Genomic DNA, 20,000 nt, shown 5'->3' with positions numbered 1-20,000 from the left:
AACCCTTTTTTTTAGATGAAAACCAATAAAAATTTCCATATTTCTGAATACCAAATCTCAAATCTGGAGATAAAAATTCGTTGAATATATAGGTTGAGAAGTGTCCTCACCTACACACATTCTTATACATATATATATATATATATATATATATATGAGAAAACAGTTAATAAAGTATGTTAAAAAACACTTTATATGTGTTTTTAACTCATTTCAATCTGAAAAGGAAACACTAGATAAATGGATAGTCCTTAATCCGCGGAGTTTCGAAGAAATACTCTCCTTCTCATCAGAGAGTATGAATTAGAAAAATGCGGGATCGGATTTTGCATGCAGAAGTATTTGATGAAACAACAAGTAAGTCAAAGATCTTACTTGAAAACAAAATAAGTTAAGCAGAGGGAATATGGTGAAGAAAAAGGTGATTACACATGAATGGATAGTCTGGTGGACGATAAAATCCAAATGTAAAATTTCAAGAAAGTTAAAAGAATTTCCATTTGTACAAGTAAAATCCAAGAAAATCCCGTAATTGGAAGACGGTCCATAATAATCCAAAGGCAGAAATCCATGGAATAATTCACAAAAATGTGTACAAGGAAAAAAAATAATATTAATAAAAGAAAAATAAGATGTGCTTTTTCACTCTACTTCCGAGACATAACTATATATATATATATATATATATATATATATATATATATATATTAGTCCTGATCAAAATCATAAGACTACTTAAGAAAGTAAACGTTTACGCATATTATCGAATTTTTAATCAAACAAATGGTTGAAACCATTGCCAAAAGGGAAAATATGATGGAAAAAAATGAAATAGTGGTCTTATGATTTTGACCAGGACTCTGTGTGTGTGTGTATATATATATATATATATACACACACAGAGTCCTGGTCAAAATCATATATATATATATATATATATATATATATATATATATATATATAAAATATTTTTATCCAAAAATTAAATATATTAAAATATATCAATATAAAGCGATGTACATATACCAAGAAAAATTAAGCCACGTAAATTGTCTTCAATATTAAGCTTCAAGATTATCAGTTTCAGTAATCGAGCATTCATATAAAGTTTTCAAACTCAAGACAACAAAAAAGTTTAGAGCATCATATTGATGAACTTTACAATTATTTTGGCAACATTCGGACAATTTCAAAGTTTGTTATTCAAAAATATTCCAGAATAGCATCTCATCGGACGGTTAAAAAAAAAAACCCCACCGATTTATGTTATTCAAAAATAGTTAACGATTAATATGGTTTTCTTTTTTAATTTTAGTTTAAGACGTTTTTCTTTCTTTTTTAGACTTTACCGATATGCTATTTTATACAACAATGAATTATGAATCACTATGAATTATTGCCGAATTGGTGAAGCATAATTTTTTCCGTTGCTGTTTTCGGTTTCGTAGATAAATAATCGCTCACTTACAAACGAAAATGTTATTTGTTGAATCAGAACAAATTGTAAATTTTTTTCCTCTTTCTTTCTCTTTACAGACATGGCCTTTCACGTTCAACGGTCGAGTCGTCGGTGGGCTAGAAAACAAATCGCCAGATTCATTGAAGCTCTCCCCTAAAATGGATCGAACAGGAAACGCTAAATGCTGACGTCTCCGACCAGCCTAACGCCGACCAATACAAAACACTCATTCGTGAAACGAACAATCGTTCAACAGTTTCTCGTGCCAGCGTTCATAAGAGCTAAAAGAACGAGGACACTTTTGGTGGATTATTTTTATACTATTTATCGCATTGCAACACAAGACAAATCCAAAACCCATATTTATACAAAGTGCCGGCGCTATATCACATACCTACACAAAATAATACAGCGTCCTATTGTGACTACTTTTATTTAAGTAATGTTTGTTTTTTTAACTCGCCAGGAAATCAGAAAATTATCTAAATTTTAATGCAGTTTTAAGCATTCATTTAATAAATTATATTATTTAAACCAAAAACAAAAAACTATCAGGACCCGTACCCCAGCATTGCCCGGAGAACATTGAGAAAATTCAGAATTAATCGGAAAGGACGGGAAAGACATTTTTCATCCAAAATGCTAGTTATTTACTCACCATATAGAAAATATTTGTAAATAGAATTGCGAATTATCGTAAAATTATCATTGAATAAGAAAAATGTAAATGAAAACGAATAGTTAACTAATGAGATGCGCGTTTGCAAAGCAATATGTAAATTATTTAACTTTCGATATCGCTCACATGGCCATGGCTGAGTATATTATGTATCTGTTCTTCTTCAGCTATAAACATGAAATTGGTGTTTTAATCGTACTGTCAGTGCGACAAATGCCTGAACTCTGAGAATATAAAATACAAGTTTTCAAATTGAATATGACACCCATTTTTTTTTTTTTTTTTTTTTTTTTACAAAGAAGCGAAATTAAAGGCGATTTCAGTTTGAGCTAGATGGACGTGTATGCGCAGTAACAGTTTGATTTTTATTTTAATTAAATAACACTGCAGAAACCATCCCTTCCGGAAACCCCCAGCTGGCTCTGGTGCATCCGGTCGGGATTTTGAGGACGGTAATCCCGACTCTGCTTAAATTGTAAACATCAATATAAAAGAAGAAGAAGAAGAAAATACAAATGAATGTGGATGAATGAAAAACTTGAAAGCAAAAAAAAAAAAAAAAAAAAATTATGAGAGACAAACATTTCAGCCCATGAGAATTCCTTTTTTTTATTATGGAAATCGCTTCAGACAAGGCATGAGGCCATTTGATGTAAAGATCTAACAGAATACTTCTGAGTCAGAAAGTAGCCAACGATAAGTGCTATATGAATAGATACTGACTCAGAAAACGGCAACTCTCCCTCCCCACCCTGTGTCAGAAATATCGCCCATTGAATGTGAGGATAAAATAGTGGAAGCCAGTTACGAGGCTGCTGAACGTAAACCCAAGGTCCACTTATTAATCCTGTTCAGATCTCCAAGAAAGAAATGAAGATCTGAAAGTAAATGAAACACGTTTGTCCAATCACTGATGATGAGATCCAACTGAAAGACAATATTATCTTATTTACTGTAGCATTGTGATCACATACCTTTGTCTTTTACTGCAATTATTTGAATAAATGTTGATGGTCACAAGCGGTTGTCAGTAAAGATGCACACCAAAAAATAATGTTAAATTATAAGGGTAGACATTTTTTCTTTTTTTAGCCTTGTAAATCCTTTTTCCCCTATTGTGATTTTGAAGGGCTTACTTTTTTAATTAGTTTGTTTGGAGTCCAAGAGATTGAACGCTAATGGTGGTGCTTCTTTCAGGGCTCTTTGTTTGATAACTGAGAGATAATGAAGATGTTTACGTATCCTTGGTAAACGGCGAGGTAATAATGCTGTTTATGTGGTCAACTCTTTCCCGAGTGATGGTAAATAAGACCGAACTAAGGGTTAGCTCCTTGGGAAGTTTCTCCACCAGCACGCACTGAATGTCGGGATATTCTCAAGTACCATGTTGCTCATGGATTCTGTTCCATTAAATGACTGCGTAGATGATTGAAGTCATCACTTCTATGCAAATGTTTCGGAATAAGTTCGGTTATTTTGTTTTGGGGTTTATCGCTGTCTCTTAAAAGACTACCTTGTTTTGAAGTGAGTCTACTTTCCGCTTCCTTTTTATTATCTTGCATCTTAATCGTCATATATTCTTTTCAGTTTCTCATATAAAGTGGCTTCATGCCTTGTCTGGAGCGACTCCCATAAACAATTGATTCTTACAATCTTCAAATGGGTATCAGTAGAGATAAAAATGCTGTCGGAATATAGTGTCATATGAATTCTTTTAAAAAAAAAATCACGTGTTATGACTGAGAGAGAGGGACTCTTTGAAATAGTCAGTAGTTAACTAATAAGTTGGTGAAGGCACGTAAGGGTTTAATTAGTTCTTTTCATGAAACAACTTAAAAGACAATGGAAAGTGTCTGGGAATTTATGATACAACCAGCCCGGCTGGATATAATTGTTTGTTTGTTTGTTTTTAATTTACAAATAAATAAATTGATGTTATGCATACTTCATATGTCAATGTTCTTCTTTTCATGCCCAAACGTATTTCTAGCTTCGAGAAATTAAATCCAACAGTCACGTGGTTGATAAAAGCCATTAGTATCATGGGCGAGTATGGAATATGATTTTACTAATGTGATATTATGTGAAATTATAATTATCACATGTATATTTAAGTTCGTGTAATATTTAAAACCATACATATAACTAGTTGCAGTTATCCAGTAGTGTAAGGTAGGGTTTTCACTAAAGTGTGTGTGTGTGTGTGTGTATGTTTTAGCTATAGTGCTTTTGTTTTCTTTTAAATTTCTTCTTTTTTCTAATTGAGGTGGAATATTATATATATTATATATTATATTATATATATTATATATATTATATATATATTATAAATATATTATATATATTATATATATATTATATATATTATATATATATATATATTATATATATATTATATATATATATTATATACATATATTATATACATATATTATATATATTATATACATATATTATATATATTATATACATATATAATATATGTATATAATATATATATAATATATATATATTATATATATTGTATATATTATATATTGTATATATTATATATTATATATATATTATATATATTATATATACATATACATATACACTTTATATATGCATATATATTATATATATTTTATATATATATTTTATATATAATATATATTATATATATTATATATATATTATATATATATTATATAATATATATTATATATACATTATATATTATATAATATATATATTATATATATTATTATATATATTATATATATTATATTATATATATTATATATTTTATATATATATATTATATTATATTATATATTTCATATATATATTTATATATCATATCATATATATTATATATTTCATATATATTATATATTTAATATATATTATATTTATATATATTATATATTTCATATATTATATATATATATTATATTATATATTTCATATATATTATATTTATATATCATATATACATTATATATTTTATATATATTATATATATATTATATATTTTATATATATTATATATATGTTATACATATATTATATATTGCATATTATATATATTATATATATTATATTATATCATATAATATATATATATATATTACGTGAATAAACTTTTATGCTCGTAAAATTATTTAATAAACGTTTAAATAAACATATTGTAATATTGTAATTTTTATTTAATATTTAAATAAAAATAATTAAGATAATTAGATGTTTGCTATAGCTTTTTATTTTATTGAATAAATAATTCAATAAAATAAAAAGCTATAGCAAACATCTAAATGACTACTTTAAACACAGTTTCTGATTTCAAAAAAAGAAAAACTAAAAGATTCATCTGCCTTACTTTTAATGCTAGGTTTATTTATGGTGTCTTTTAAATTCAATAAAAATCCTCCTAAATTTGCTGATGAGGAGACCGTGCTTAACAAAATAACTATATATAATTGTTCTACATAACTTTATGTATACCACAATAAAAAGCACGGATTTCCGAAACGATCGTACAGATAATTGATTTTGTTGTTGTTCCTTATGAAACTGATTTTTAATTTAATTAAAATTTGATTTTTAAATTTTAAAATTTTTTTTTAATTTTTGAATTGTAAATCACATTACTTAATATTTATATATATATATATATATTTTATATATATATTTATATATATATATATATATTATATGTATCTATTTATATATATATCTATTTATATATATATATTATATATATTTATTTATATTATATATATTATATATATATATATATATTATATCTATTTATATATATATTATATATATTATATATATATTATATATATATATTATATATATGATATATATCATACATTAGAGATATATATATATATTATATATATTATGTATATATATTATATATATTATATAATATATATATATATATATATATATATATTGCGTGCATAAAAATTTTATGCGCATAAAATTATTTATTTAATATTTAAATTAAAATAATTAAATAATTAATAAATACAAAGTATAATATCTGACAAAACAAAAATCGTTCCCAAGAACTTTACAGTAAATTCTTCCCCTTTTGACCAGGCCACCTACCTTGCTGTGTCTGAAAATACACTATGCGATATACAATGTATTGAAGTTTTACATGTTTTTCAAAACCTTTGGTTCTAGTAAAACAACTTAGCCTTACGATATTCCAATCATATTGCCCAAAAAACCTTAACCATGACTAGCTCCCATAATTACAAAACTGTTTAAACGTTGCCTTAAGGAGAAATACTTCCTAACCCCATGCAAGATTCATAAGTCTGCCGCATATTTTAAAATTCTGGAGATCGGTCATCTCTTTCAGTACAGACCAATTAATCTCCTGTGTCTCATGAGTGTTATATAGGGGTTTATATAAAATAGTCTTATTAGATTGTTTGTCTTGAGAGGGAGTTCGAGAGAGATAGATGTTGTAAGAGAGACTTTGGGATATTGTTCCTGTTAGGAGAGATTCTTATATATGAAAATGTTCATTCCTTGTTGTGTAGAATGGAAAAAGAAAGCTCTTTGAGTGAGGACATAGTGTTCAGACAGTTCGGACATGATGATGTTGAGACGTGTATGTAAAGACATATAACACAAATATATAATACAATTCCACTTTACCTTTTTGTAAGAATCATAAGACAAGACAAGCTTTACAAAAAACACTTGATGGTTTATTTCGTCACACGGCCGTGTTTCCATCACCAAGAATTCAGTCTCACATTTTTTCTTGAATGACGTCTCGCTCCTAGATGACTGACTCCCTCCGAGTCTCTTCACTGACTGTCTAATTATAAAGTTTTTTCTCTATTCCTAGAACTTTCTATTTTCCGTGACGTCATACACATGTTAAAACATGTGCCTTCTTTCACGTGCTCTGGACATACGTGTCCAAAACTTTTCCTATTTCTCAGTAACCTATTTAAGCTGCATTCTTTCAATTTAAAATTTCATAACAAACTTGTGAGTTCACATTCTTTCCTTGAAATATTTATCTATATTCTAAACAAATGTTTGTTTTACATTTTTAAATTCTCACACGTAATCTATTTCTAAACTAAATTACGAGGTTCGAATTTGTCTATTGCTATTTCATTTTCATTTTAAACTAAATTCTCCATTTTTATACTTACATGAAAAGGGGACAGCCCTTATCATGTAACATCTAAGTTGCTGTAATCTGTGATAAATATAGAAGTGGTCAAGCACCTCAGCAGAAATAACATACTCAGTGATATGCAATATGATTTGCGTTCTGCGTAATCTACAGCTGATGTGCTAACCGTAATATAACACTGGATTAGTGAATCTCCCGGCAAAGGCTTCATTTTTAGAGCAATAGCTCTTGACATATCAAAGGCCATTGATATGGTATGCCATAAAGAGTATGGAATAAAGGTCCACTTTATAAGATTTCCAACTATTCCATAGCTGGAAAGGTCTTCTCAATTATTAAATGATTTCTTTCTGATAGGCTTATAAGAGTAGTCATCGATAGGCAGAAATTAGAAGCTCACAATATTAACGCTGGTGCCCCTCGGGGTTCAATCCTGGGCTTAACTTTCTTCGTGACCTTTATCAATGATTTCAGAAATCATATTCTTCATGAACATTTATGCAGACGACACCAGAATCTATGGCAACACTTCAAAGGCCAGCAATGACTAAGACCTTTCTGATTCTATCTTGTCTGACCTTGAGCACGTGACGCAATGAGGAAAAATATGACTGGTTAAGTTTAATACATCTAAAACCCAGCTTCTCGCTTTGCATCATAATCTCACTCACATCTGGCCCCAATTGAAATGAATGGCTTTTGTCTTGGGGAAGTACCGTGTTTGGTGAAGCTTCTTGGACTGACCTTCGCCTTACCTGAAATGGAACAAATAAATTACATTGCAGATATAAAGAATTTCTTTAAAAAATTCAGTTGATACCATTATAAAATCAATTCTTAATGCTGCAATATTTTGGGCATGCATTTTATCGAACAAAGGATCTGTTTTAAAACTAGGTTAGTGGGGTTTTTTTGTTAGTTTGTATATAAATATATATATGTGTACATAGATATATGCACATATATATACATATATATATATATACATACATATATATGTGATCGTTTATGTATATTCATGTTTATTTAATTTATTTATTTGTTTATTTTCTATTGTTTTTGTTAGTTTTGAAACTATTTTGTATCGCTATCCTAGAGTAAATTTTATTTTGTGAACACAGTTATATACTGTTTCTTTTTTTTCTTTTTTTTTTTTTTGTCGTTCCCTTATCATTGTCTTTTTGCCTTTACATACCGACTTCATGTTATTCACGATAACACTACATTTCGAACATGGCAGCGCTTGTATTGGAGAAAGGACTGGAACACGTGCGTTATAAATTGGAATATCAAATATACTAATTTGATAAAGCTTTTCAAACTACTTATAAAATTTAATTTATGGCTTGAATAACAGTTTAAAGACAAAAGTCTAGTATCACGGTCCATTTGTGAGCATGAACCCGTAATTCTGATGCGCGCCTTTGTTGTATCAAATAACCTCGCATTTATTGATAATAAATCACAGCGGTAAAAAAAAAAAGGGTTAGCGGCCATTTTGTTCGCGCCTACGAAAACATCCCAGTTTATCTCAAGCTGTCTCGCTTAATGGCGAATCGGCAATGTATCTAATATATTGGAACATTAAATGGCGGAGCTGCTGATGTACAACTCCTTATCGGCGATCACAAATTCAGAATGACATTTCTTTTTAATGGCAACTCGCTAAAATAATGAAAACAAAACAAAAAACTGCGACCTTCCATGATTGTCGACATTTTATTTTCGCCCGAGACAGGCTTTCTCTTCCGCGAACCACTGTGCGAATGCCAAGTGAGAATCTGTTTCGTGTTGCATATCGTACCGTGACTGTTTTTATACGAGTTGCCTTCATTAAGTTTTCAGACTTTTTTTGTGCAGGCATTTGAAATTGTCGTAGACTCTCGAAAATCTGATATGTTATTGCTACACATCTTATGTGATGACCGATTTTTATGATTTCGAGTTCAAATGAACAGCTAAAGCAGGAATTGAAATACACCCTACTAAAGCCTGATTGTCACAGCTGGTGAATTTCAAAAATGCAAACTGGACGTTAGGACATTTTAGAAGAATGGTATGCAATAAAATTACTTGAAAAAAAAATGCCACAGGCTGCTTTTAGAATCAAGTATCAGCTTTAGGGTGGCATAAGAGATTCAAGGAAGGCAAGGAATCTGTGAGGGATGATGAGAAGTGTGGGAGGTGTAATGAAGTCAGAACATCAGAGTTAATTGACCAAATAAAGAATTTCATGGATAAGGACTGCCGTGTGTCTATAAAGACAATAAGTGCACAGTTTTATGCCAGTATCAGAACTGTAGACACAATTATTCGGGAGGAACTGAAGATTCGGAAGATTTGCACGAAGTTTGTCCTAAGAGTTCAGTCCACAGCTCCATCTTTGTTGCAGATTGCTTGACCAATATGGCATCAAGACAGTTCCTCACACTCCCTATAGTCCAGGCCTTACTCCATCTGACTTTTGGTATTCCCTATGCTTAAGAAAAACCTTGTATACGAGAACCCACTAATCAATATACAACGGAGCTGGAAACATTTCTAATGTGCATTCTTATCTGAAATGTCTCTTGTATAAGGTCTTAATAATTTATTTAAAGTCACAAAGTTAAGACAATTAGGTGATGTATATTTCACGAAGGATATAGTGTTAAAAACATTCTCGACTAAATAAAGAAATTGTAGAAATCTTGTAAAGCACCATTTACGTATATAAATATTTTATACTAGCAGGAGGAACCTGGCGTTTCCCGGTCGTAAAATATATTTAAATTCATGCAGAGTTCGTATTTATTATTACAGAGCCAATTCACTATTAAATATTATATTGTGTTGGATATTGACAGGCAACTCCGAGAAGAAAAAAAATCATTCGACGGGTTGCACACATGCAAATGGATTCGATGTGAAGAATGTGGGATTTTCCACCATTGTCCAACGGAATGCATAATTTGACTCAGAAATATGTGAGAGGATATCGGTCAAAGGACTGGAACAATAAACAAAGGCAATATTAAACATTCCAATAGGAAAAGAATGTTTATATAAATAAAATCGTCACAAAGAGAAAACCATTCAGGCGGTAAGAGTAAGTGAGGCTGTCACCATTTCTTCAACGTTCGACATTCGACCCAACCACGCACCTCACCTCACGTCTTTCAGAAACGCCAAAACACTAGTAATAATTTATAATCAAAAGCTCATTTGTCGGTGTAAAATAAAAGCAATATATTTTTTGTAGATCAACTGTGTTTTTTACTTCGCTGTGTGTATGTATATATTTGTGCCAGTGACAAAAATAGATGTTAACATTTATATGAATTGGACAAACGCATTTTGAACAACTAGCCACAGCGAATACGTAATAATTGTACCAAACATATACCAAACATATAGTACAGATTTCAAAAGATTTTTTTAAAATGTTTTGGGTGCCATCAGCTAGAATCGAAACCAAAACATTTAGCGCTCCAGCCGCGTTCCGCTATCGTTTGAACTATCAACCGATAAATAAGAAATATTTAAAGTTAAACTACGCCAAGCTATGAATGAATTTGCGTGTGCACAAAAGTAATATGCTGAAATGAATATTCTCCATTTCAACATGCCGGCACATTTATGTACGAGCTATTCATTCATCCAAACAAGTTCACTCGGTATAAACCATCCGTAATGCATAAATTACTCTTTCCTTTTAATTTCAGTGCTATGTGATCAGTAGTTTAAGAGTTTATCGATTAAATATTTTCACACACACATATATCTACTGTTTTGTTTATATAGATTAGAAATTGAAAAACTAAATCAACAATACAATTTTAAAATGAATAAAATATTTTTTTAAGATTTTCGATAAAAATATACTTCTCAACTCAAGACTTTTTATTTTTGTGCGCATTAATCACGGTAGAAGCGAATCTTGTGGACATTCAGGTGCTTTGGATTTTGTGAATTTTTAATAATAGCTATTAGACTTCAATTAATAAGTATTCCCGAAATGTCAGTTTATTTGGTGGGGTTTTTTGGGGCATAATATGACCGCAACCATTTGAAAATTAACAAATATTAGATTTACTGGATAGAATTTGATCAATAGTAATAAGTCGGGTTGTGATAAAAGAATATTCTTTTCATTGTTTTGACTCTCAAGTATATATCCGAGACAGTCAGACACAGTCAATCAACCGAGAACCACATCAAGCGAGAGCCACATCAGTCTATATAAAAACATATAATATATTAACGGAATGAAAAGAATACGCTACTGTCACAGCCCTAGTAATTAGACACCGGTGCAACAGGATACTCTAAAGAAAAGATTCTAGACAAAAGTTTTAGTATCATTATTTTATTTTACTTTTATTTTTTTACTTACTTATTTATTTTTCTTAATTATAAATTTAAAGGAAAAAAGCATTAAGCCATATTAACTCCTTCCAACAGACCTGTTTGCAAATATAGCTGCTTCCTCCAGTAACAAACAATGAAATAGCAATGTCCCGTAATCACTTTGAGGAGTATATATATATATATATATATATATATATATATATATATATGAGAGATAGATATATTCTCAATAGATATATAACCTTTATAAACTAACCCAGTAACAACACTAACCACCCAGGCGGTGTCGCAGAAATACCTGGATTAGGACCCAGGCGCGGGGCAAACCCTCTCAGTACTGATGGACCCGTAGATCTTCCCAGGTCATCCGTCTAGGAAAAGGAAAATTCTGAAGCTAAACCTAAGGGGAGGAAGGCCTCTCCAGTCTTGGATGACAACCTTCCTAGAGCTGGTGACTCAAACAAATTACCGGTCTGCAAACCTAAACTGCTTAAGGAGTAGATAGGCACTGTCTATCGCCCGGCTTCCATACTTCTTTGTCTATTAGCCAGGCGTAGGGGTCGAACCACTGGTAGTCGACAGAAACACTCGGTGGTCGATCTTGTTTCCTGACTAGGGCAATGAACGCGGTTTGTCCCGACTCCCGACACATCCCATCCCTTAAACTGGGCACTTGGGAGTGCTTGAATACCGTAATGCCAGTGCAAGCAGATTGTGTTGACCATCATCTGATGGGTTGATTGTACCGGATAGACAGTTCCTGACTGCTGTTCCCGACTGGTAGTACAGGAGCCCTAACTTTTTGGTAGCGCTTAGAGCGGCTGCACTATCAACAGTTCTATAATATTGGGATGTTTGTAGTGCCATGTCGCGTATGGAAAAGGACCCTGCACTCATCCCCGGTGGGCTATCCTGATGCCACAACCCTAGTAGATGGAGGGACAGCTGATGGTCTGCCTGTGTTGCATGTCTTGTATTCTGCATAACCACTTGCTCAGCACACCTTACCTAAACTGAAACTCTTAAAAATAAAAATGACAGTACATTAAAAAAATTACGCTAAAACCAGGCCAAAACTCAAACAAAACCAACCTGCCTTTTCCCTTGAGGCTTGCATTTACAAACATCCGTGGGCTTAGAACTAATTTAAATGATGTTGGAGCATTTCTCCTAGCAAACACCCCGGATATCTTAGCACTAAGTGAGACTAACCTACACTCCTCCATCCCCTATAACTACTGCCTGGATATCTCCCACTCTGCCGTAAGGACTCTGACAGACATATGCATGGGCTTGGAGTCTACATTCGAAACGCCCTCCCCTTGACTAGAGAAACTAAAGTAGAATCGGACGATCAAGCCTTTATGTGCTTTAGACTTAACATGCAACATAACATTAGCTACTTTTATTTTCTCTACCGCTCTCCCTCGACCAAGGACTGTACCCTAATAAATAAAGTCTCTGACAGCATAGATACAGCACTTTCCTTCGACACTAGCGCACATGTATCTGGTGACTTCAATGTCCACCACAGCAACTGGCTTGGATTTTCTACTTAATTTTCTACAGATGCAACTGGTACCACAACACGTAACTTCTCTATATCTCATTCCCTATCACAGATGGTTACGTTTCCAACCCGTTTTCCAGACCAGCAAAAACAACACGCATAACTTCTACATCTGTTTCTGACCACAGTTCCCGACGACTGTGTAACGAATGCCCACAACCCTCTTGGGAACGCCGATTATGCAGAGGTAATAGTTGAAATCGCCCTAAGCTCTAGAGCCAAAACTGAAGAGCCACTGATCAAAACAACGAGATATTATAAAAAGGCTGACTGGGAAACCATCAGGGACCTCATCAGGGACGCTCCATGGCAAAATATCTTTTCACTTCCTGCTGAATATTGCGCAAATGAGGCCACTGAATGGTTCAAAGCGGCAATTGAAACACATGTTCCCACGTGCAAATTCTATAGCAAACCCCACTCTCCCCAATAGTTCACTTCTACTTGTGCAGCTGCCATAATGCAAAGGCAGCGTGCGTACTGCAAATTTAACCGACATAAGTCCAGTTCAAACAAACAGAACTACATAGAAGCCAGAAATAAATGTAAGAAAGAAATAGCGACAGGTAAGAGAGAATTTACTTAAACCACAAAAAAAAAAAAACGCATCGAAGCACTGAAATTAGAAATCCGAGACTTCTTGAAATCTACAACAGTGTAGTAAATAACGGACAATCAACAATTCCCTCACTATCCAACAACCATGAGGTCGTTTGCTCTGCAACTGAGAAGACTAACATGCTTGCCAGTCGGTTTGCCTCAAACTCCACATTGGACTCTGCTAACCACCCCCTCCCTGACTTTCCTTTACGGACAGACGCCTCACTAGACGATCTGAAAATCATCCCTGCTCAGGTGCATGCTATCATAAGAAAAGTTGACATTTCAAAAGCATGTGGACCTGATCTCATCCCGGCTGTGCTATTAAAAAAGTGCGCAGCCGAAGTAGCTCCAGTTCTCTCCAAACTTTACAACAAATGCCTTAATGAATCTTGCTTTTCTGACTGCTGGAAAACTGCTTCTGTAGTGCCAGTTTTCAAGAATTCTGGCGAAAGGATTGACTCATTAAATTATTGCCCCATTAGCCTCAAAATATTTGAGACCATAAATAACCAAGATCTAGTCCATCACCTTAGAGATGCTAAACTTCTGACTGACCAACAATATGGATTTAGACAACCCCTTTCCACAGCAGACATCCTAACTGTAATCTTAGAACATATATACCATTCACTTGACAAAACGAGTGAGGGTAGAGCGGTAGCTCTAGATATATCTAAGGCTTTTGACAAGGTATGACATGAGGTCTTCTCAAGAAAATCAGATCATACGGCATCACTGGAAGAATACATAACATAATTAGATCCTTCTTAGATAAGAGAAAAATCCAGGTTGTCCTTGACGGTCGTACATCTAAACAATATGATATAAATGCGGGAGTGCCTCAGGGGTCTATCATTGGACGTCTGTTATTCCTAATATTCATAAATGACCTCCATGACAAAATTGTCTGTGAGATGGGTATATATGCTGACAACACCACACTCTATAACAGACACGACAGGAAAACAAATGAACACGTATCTAAAGAAATGGCAGAAACACTAGAGGAAGACCTCCGATCCCTAGTGGAATGGGGACAGAAATGGATGGTCACCTTCAATGCTGCCAAGACTAAACTTGTTTCCTTCAATAATTACAAGAAACCTTCTCTACCGCCAATAGCAATGGCCAACGACTCTTTATCTGAAAGTACTCCTTTTAAACTCCTTGGTCTAACGTTCACAGGAAACATGAGTTGGAAAAATTACATTGAGAACATTGCCAGGACCGCTGCGAGGAGGGTGGGTTCTCTCTACCGTGCTAGAAAGCTATTAACGCCTGAAAGTATCCTATACCTTTATAAGGCCACCATTCACCCATGTATGGAGTATTGTTGTCATATTTGGGCTGGTGCATCTGCCACTAGTCTCTCGCTCCTAGACAAGATTCAAAAGAGAGTTGCCAATCTGATAGGTCCTGAACTGTCAGCTAAACTTCAACACATCGACGAACTGTTACATCCCTCTGCCTGTTCTACAAGTACTTTAACGGTGAATGCTCTGACGAACTGCAAGCACTTGTACCCCTCGGCGTAAATACCCCTGACAAACCCGAGAAGCAGCTAAATCCCACTCCTTCACAGTAGAGATCCCTTGATGCAAGAGAGCCTTCTACTCCAGTAGTTTCTTCCCCAGAACAGCTAGACTTTGGAATTCCCTTCCGGTTCCCTACTTCCTCAACTGTACTGACATGCAGAAGTTCAAGTGTAACGTGGAGCGACATCTTGCTGCCCAATTTCCTACACAGTACCCCTGATAGTAGCCCCCTATAACAATATGCCTTGTTTGGGGTGAAAATGCAATTAAAAAACAAATCATATCTTAATTTTTCACTTCGTAAGTGGGCATAAAAGAGGTGTAAGGCTTTTATTTTGGGAAATTAATTTTATCCGTCCTGAATCAGAAAGTATCAGTCCACAATCATTTTTTTTATTCAATGTTTTATTTATTTTATTGTGGGGGGGAGGGGTGCATATACATATTTTTTTTTCTTCTCCCTTTTTACGCATGTTTCGCAACCTGTAATGAAAAATATTTTCTTTGGTTTCATGAACTGCTATTCAGAGACGATAACTTGAAAAGACACACTATTCTAAAACAAAAGAAAATAAAAGACACACTATTCTAAAACAAAGGAAAATAAAAAAACACACTATTCTGAAACAAAAGAAAATAAAAAACATTATTCTAAAACAAAAGAAAATAAAAGGCACACTATTCCTAAACAAAAGAAAATAAAAGACACACTATTCAAAAACAAAAGAAAATAAAAAACACATTATTCTAAAACAAAAGAAAATAAAAAACACATTATTCTAAAACGAAAGAAAATAAAAGACACACTATTCAAAAACAAAAGAAAATAAAAAACACATTATTCTAAAACAAAAGAAAATAAAAGCACACTATTCTAAAACGAAAGAAAATAAAAGACACACTATTCTAAAACAAAAGAAAATAAAAACACATTATTCTAAAACAAAAGAAAATAAAAAAACACACTATTCTAAAACAAAAGAAAATAAAACACACTATTCTAAAACGAAAGAAAATAAAAGCACACTATTCTAAAACAAAAGAAAATAAACGACACATTATTCTAAAACAAAAGAAAATAAACGACACATTATTCTAAAACAAAAGGAAATAAAAGGCACACTATTCTAAAACAAAAGAAAATAAAAGACACACTTCTAAAACAAAAGAAAATAAAAACACATTATTCTAAAACAAAACAAAAGAAAATTATAAGGTAGAAAGGTGGACAAGTAAGATGAGAAGAATGGAATGTGAAACACGAAAAACTCATTTTAAATATGATAATCAGCGGAATTCTCCTTAAAGGATCTGACACAACGTTAGAAGATTCTAAAGTCGCCATCTCAGATTTAACAGACAGAGATAGAATAAATATTTTTAGATTTAAAATTCAAAATCCAATAAAACTATAAAAAAATTGGAAAATTTTGTTGATTATTATTAGTTCTAACTTTAAAGAATTGTGATTATAAAATGTTAGTTATTATTGAATAGTTAAGTACAAAAATACCGTTAGTTTGGACGGTGACTAAACAGATATCTTAGTTACTTTCTGGTTTTCTCTGTAAGTACAATGTTAATCATCCCGACACCAGACAAATAAGTAATCTATAACAGATAGTATTTTAATTAATAATGAAGACAACGAAAGGAAGTCCCATTTTAACATTTAATAAACAACTTTATTTGTCATTTTCGTTAGTAGAGTGTGCAAGAGAGAGACGAGTTAGTAGATTGAAGTGTTCTTGTGTAGAGATAGAATTAATATATTGCTGGCTTGTTGAAGAGAGAACAGCTCAGTCCACACGTGTTTATAGCTAGTAGTCGCCGGGACAAAGAAAGCCGATTACAGGAGAAATAAAGGGCAAGGTTTTCAGTGTGTTTGCGTGTTGTCGTGGGTGAGTGTGACTTGTATCGATGTATGTTCTTTAGCGTGATAAAGAATGTTCGTTTGAGTACCGCACGTGGAAACAAATAGGAGTTTCAAAAGAACCATTGTTAGCTTCTAGTACTCGCGTTCTGCCTGGGGTCAAAGCCAGCTAGACAGCGCAGCAAGAAAAGGATTGAAAGTTTCGGATTTTGCCTTTTATATACTTTGTCACGTGATAAAGAGCTGGTTTGTGATTTGACAAGCCAGGAGGAAATGGATTTCAAATCTCAAAGTCGTGAGAAGTAGCTCCTGCCTGTGTTTGTAGCGATTGTCGGCTGCTACAGATTAATTCTACTGAAAATAATTTTAAGATTGTACATGATTAGATTGCTTCTAAAGATTATATTATTTTTAAATTAAAAGATAACAGGAACTCTCAAAGATGCAATTCTATAGATAAAAAGAAAATGAGTGAAGTTATCCCCCCTTTCATTTTCTCTCATTTTCATAAAAACAAAAGAAATATATTTCTATTTTTTTTTAACTTATAATGTTCAATTCTGATTCTATAATTTAACGTATATGTTACGCTGGGTCATTTACAGTCTAAGAATAGAAAAATCAAACTGCAAAAAGGAAATATTTCTTTATGAGTTACCACTATTTCCCCGGTTTAATTTAAAAACATTTTAATTTATAATTAAGAATTGCGTATATAAAATACATTTGGAAGCTAGAAAACAACGCATATTTTTTTATAAACAAATTTATCTATTTATTCAGATATATCGATGATAAACATCCTTGTCAATAAAAGTTATTTTTTTTCTCTTTTTTCTTTTTTCTTCTCCGTATAACGGAATCTGCGTGTAAAAATTGTAGTCCGCAAGTTTTATAAGGGTATGATTAAAAAAAAAAAACGTTTTCTAGCCTTCCAAATGTATTTTATATACGTAATTCTTCATTTTAAATATATGCAACGCTTCTAACGCAGGTAACATTTCTATAATTCAATTTGCGCGGCTAACGCGACACCCTGCTGATGACTGTTTTTGAAAATCATACCGTTATAAGACTTGTGGACTAACACTCTTACATGCAGATTCCACCATACGGGCAAGAAAAACGAGAAAGAAAATAGACTTTCATTGACAAGGATGTTTATAATTGAAATATCTGAATAAACAAATAAATTTGTTTATAAAAACAAGTGAAGCATGCATGATCCACCGTGAGTTCACAGTGAGGCATAAAAGAAATGACTAAGTTTGACATCCCCCCTATTTAGCCCCAAAGTCCCCAGGGGACGTTAAATACTGGTGAAAATAAACACACGGTGCAGTTTTAGGCCTTAACATATGTAAATTTGTAATTTTGCACCATGCAAATAAAGAAATGATTAAGTCCATCATTTGCCCCTCCTCCATTTAGCTCTAAAAGTCTCCAAAGCCTTAACATATTTAAATTTGAGTTCAACACCATGCAAAACTGCTGAATAGACATACACAGAAAATTTTGGGAAAATAGGGTAAAATAGTCCAAAAAATGGAGTGTTTTTATTAGCCTTAAAAGAGCCCCTGGGCCCCAGGGGCTCTTTTGCGATTTTGTTTGCGATAACTCTGGGGTGTACCCCAGGGGCCCTGGGGTACACCCCAGAGTTATCGCAAACAAAATTATTTAGAAATCAGTTAGTTACAACTTTTCAGGAACTTTTATAAAAATCCAAGGCAACAATTTGTTTAATAAGCACAAAAGTGGCAATTTTAGCCATTTTAACCCGAAAGGCACCCCTGGGGGGGGGGCAACTGGAGTTTTCCAGGAAAAATCCGTTCTGTTACTTTTTTACACATATCATGTTTAATGTTTGTGCAAAATTTCAAAAAAGTTATTGAGAAAAGTGCGGACAGATGAACGGACAAGGGTGAATTTACAGGTCCACGCACCTTTTGTCGGAGGACCAACAATAAATGCGTTGTTTTCTGGCCTTCCAAACGTATTTTATATACGTAATTCTTAATTTCAAGATATATGAAACGCTTTTAATGCAGGTAACATGTATATAATTCATTTTAATTTATATATATATAATGTTCCTCATCTTCAATTGAGTATATTGAGAAGTGATACACGTATTACCATTAGCGTATAAAGCGATGCTCTTTGTGTAAACAAATCGAGCTTAGGTATTTCGGACGATGTCAAAACATCGTTTATTCACGACTCGATCAGCAGCCGCCGAGTAGCGTTTCAATCCTGGCTTGAGATAGTTGCCTGTCTAGCCGCACTGATGAGCTGTATATATATATATATATATATATATATATATATATATATATATATATATATATATATATATATATATATATATATATGGATTCTTCGGATTACTGTTTTCATCTCGACTGCTATTTTCACGTTTCGGTCGATGCAACCTCCAAGCTTGTTTGAGTGTATCTTGTCACCCTCAGGAATCTGCACGGAATTTTGAACGGAACCCTTTATTTAATCTATGGGTGTAGCATGCTCAGGTAAAGAAAAAAAATGGTGCTCCACTGCTCATGTTGTATTTTTTGGTACCGCACTATTTTTAAATAGTTTTTTTCATGATAAATTTAAGTTTCACGATATCCTGTTTTTTCTTATTAAATTGTTAGGTGGAAGCACAGAATAGTTAAACAAAACACCCTCCCCTCCCCATGTTAAGAATGGCTTTCGAAATAACAACGTTATTATTTCAGCGCCATACCAAAAATACATAATTACAAAAAAA

At 32.7% G+C, this 20,000-nt stretch overlaps 1 protein-coding gene across 1 annotated transcript in view; it reads left to right on the top strand.

Moving 5' to 3' along the window:
- The window catches only part of LOC145245858 (transcription factor 21-like), a 78,933-nt gene extending 76,539 nt beyond the window's left edge, over positions 1–2,394 (top strand). The window contains exon 2 of the mRNA XM_080107566.1: positions 1,537–2,394. Coding sequence (XP_079963692.1) covers positions 1,537–1,647 — 111 coding nt within the window. The 3' untranslated portion in view covers positions 1,648–2,394. The remainder of the gene's footprint in view (positions 1–1,536) is intronic.
- Positions 2,395–20,000: the final 17,606 nt, after the last annotated feature.

The sequence above is a fragment of the Euprymna scolopes genome, chromosome 23 (assembly GCF_053919585.1).
Source record: "Euprymna scolopes isolate OS-2025 chromosome 23, ASM5391958v1, whole genome shotgun sequence".
In the NCBI taxonomy this organism is placed as follows: domain Eukaryota; kingdom Metazoa; phylum Mollusca; class Cephalopoda; order Sepiida; family Sepiolidae; genus Euprymna; species Euprymna scolopes.
Note: the sequence above shows the minus strand (reverse complement) of the source record. Positions and strands in the feature narration are given on the sequence as shown.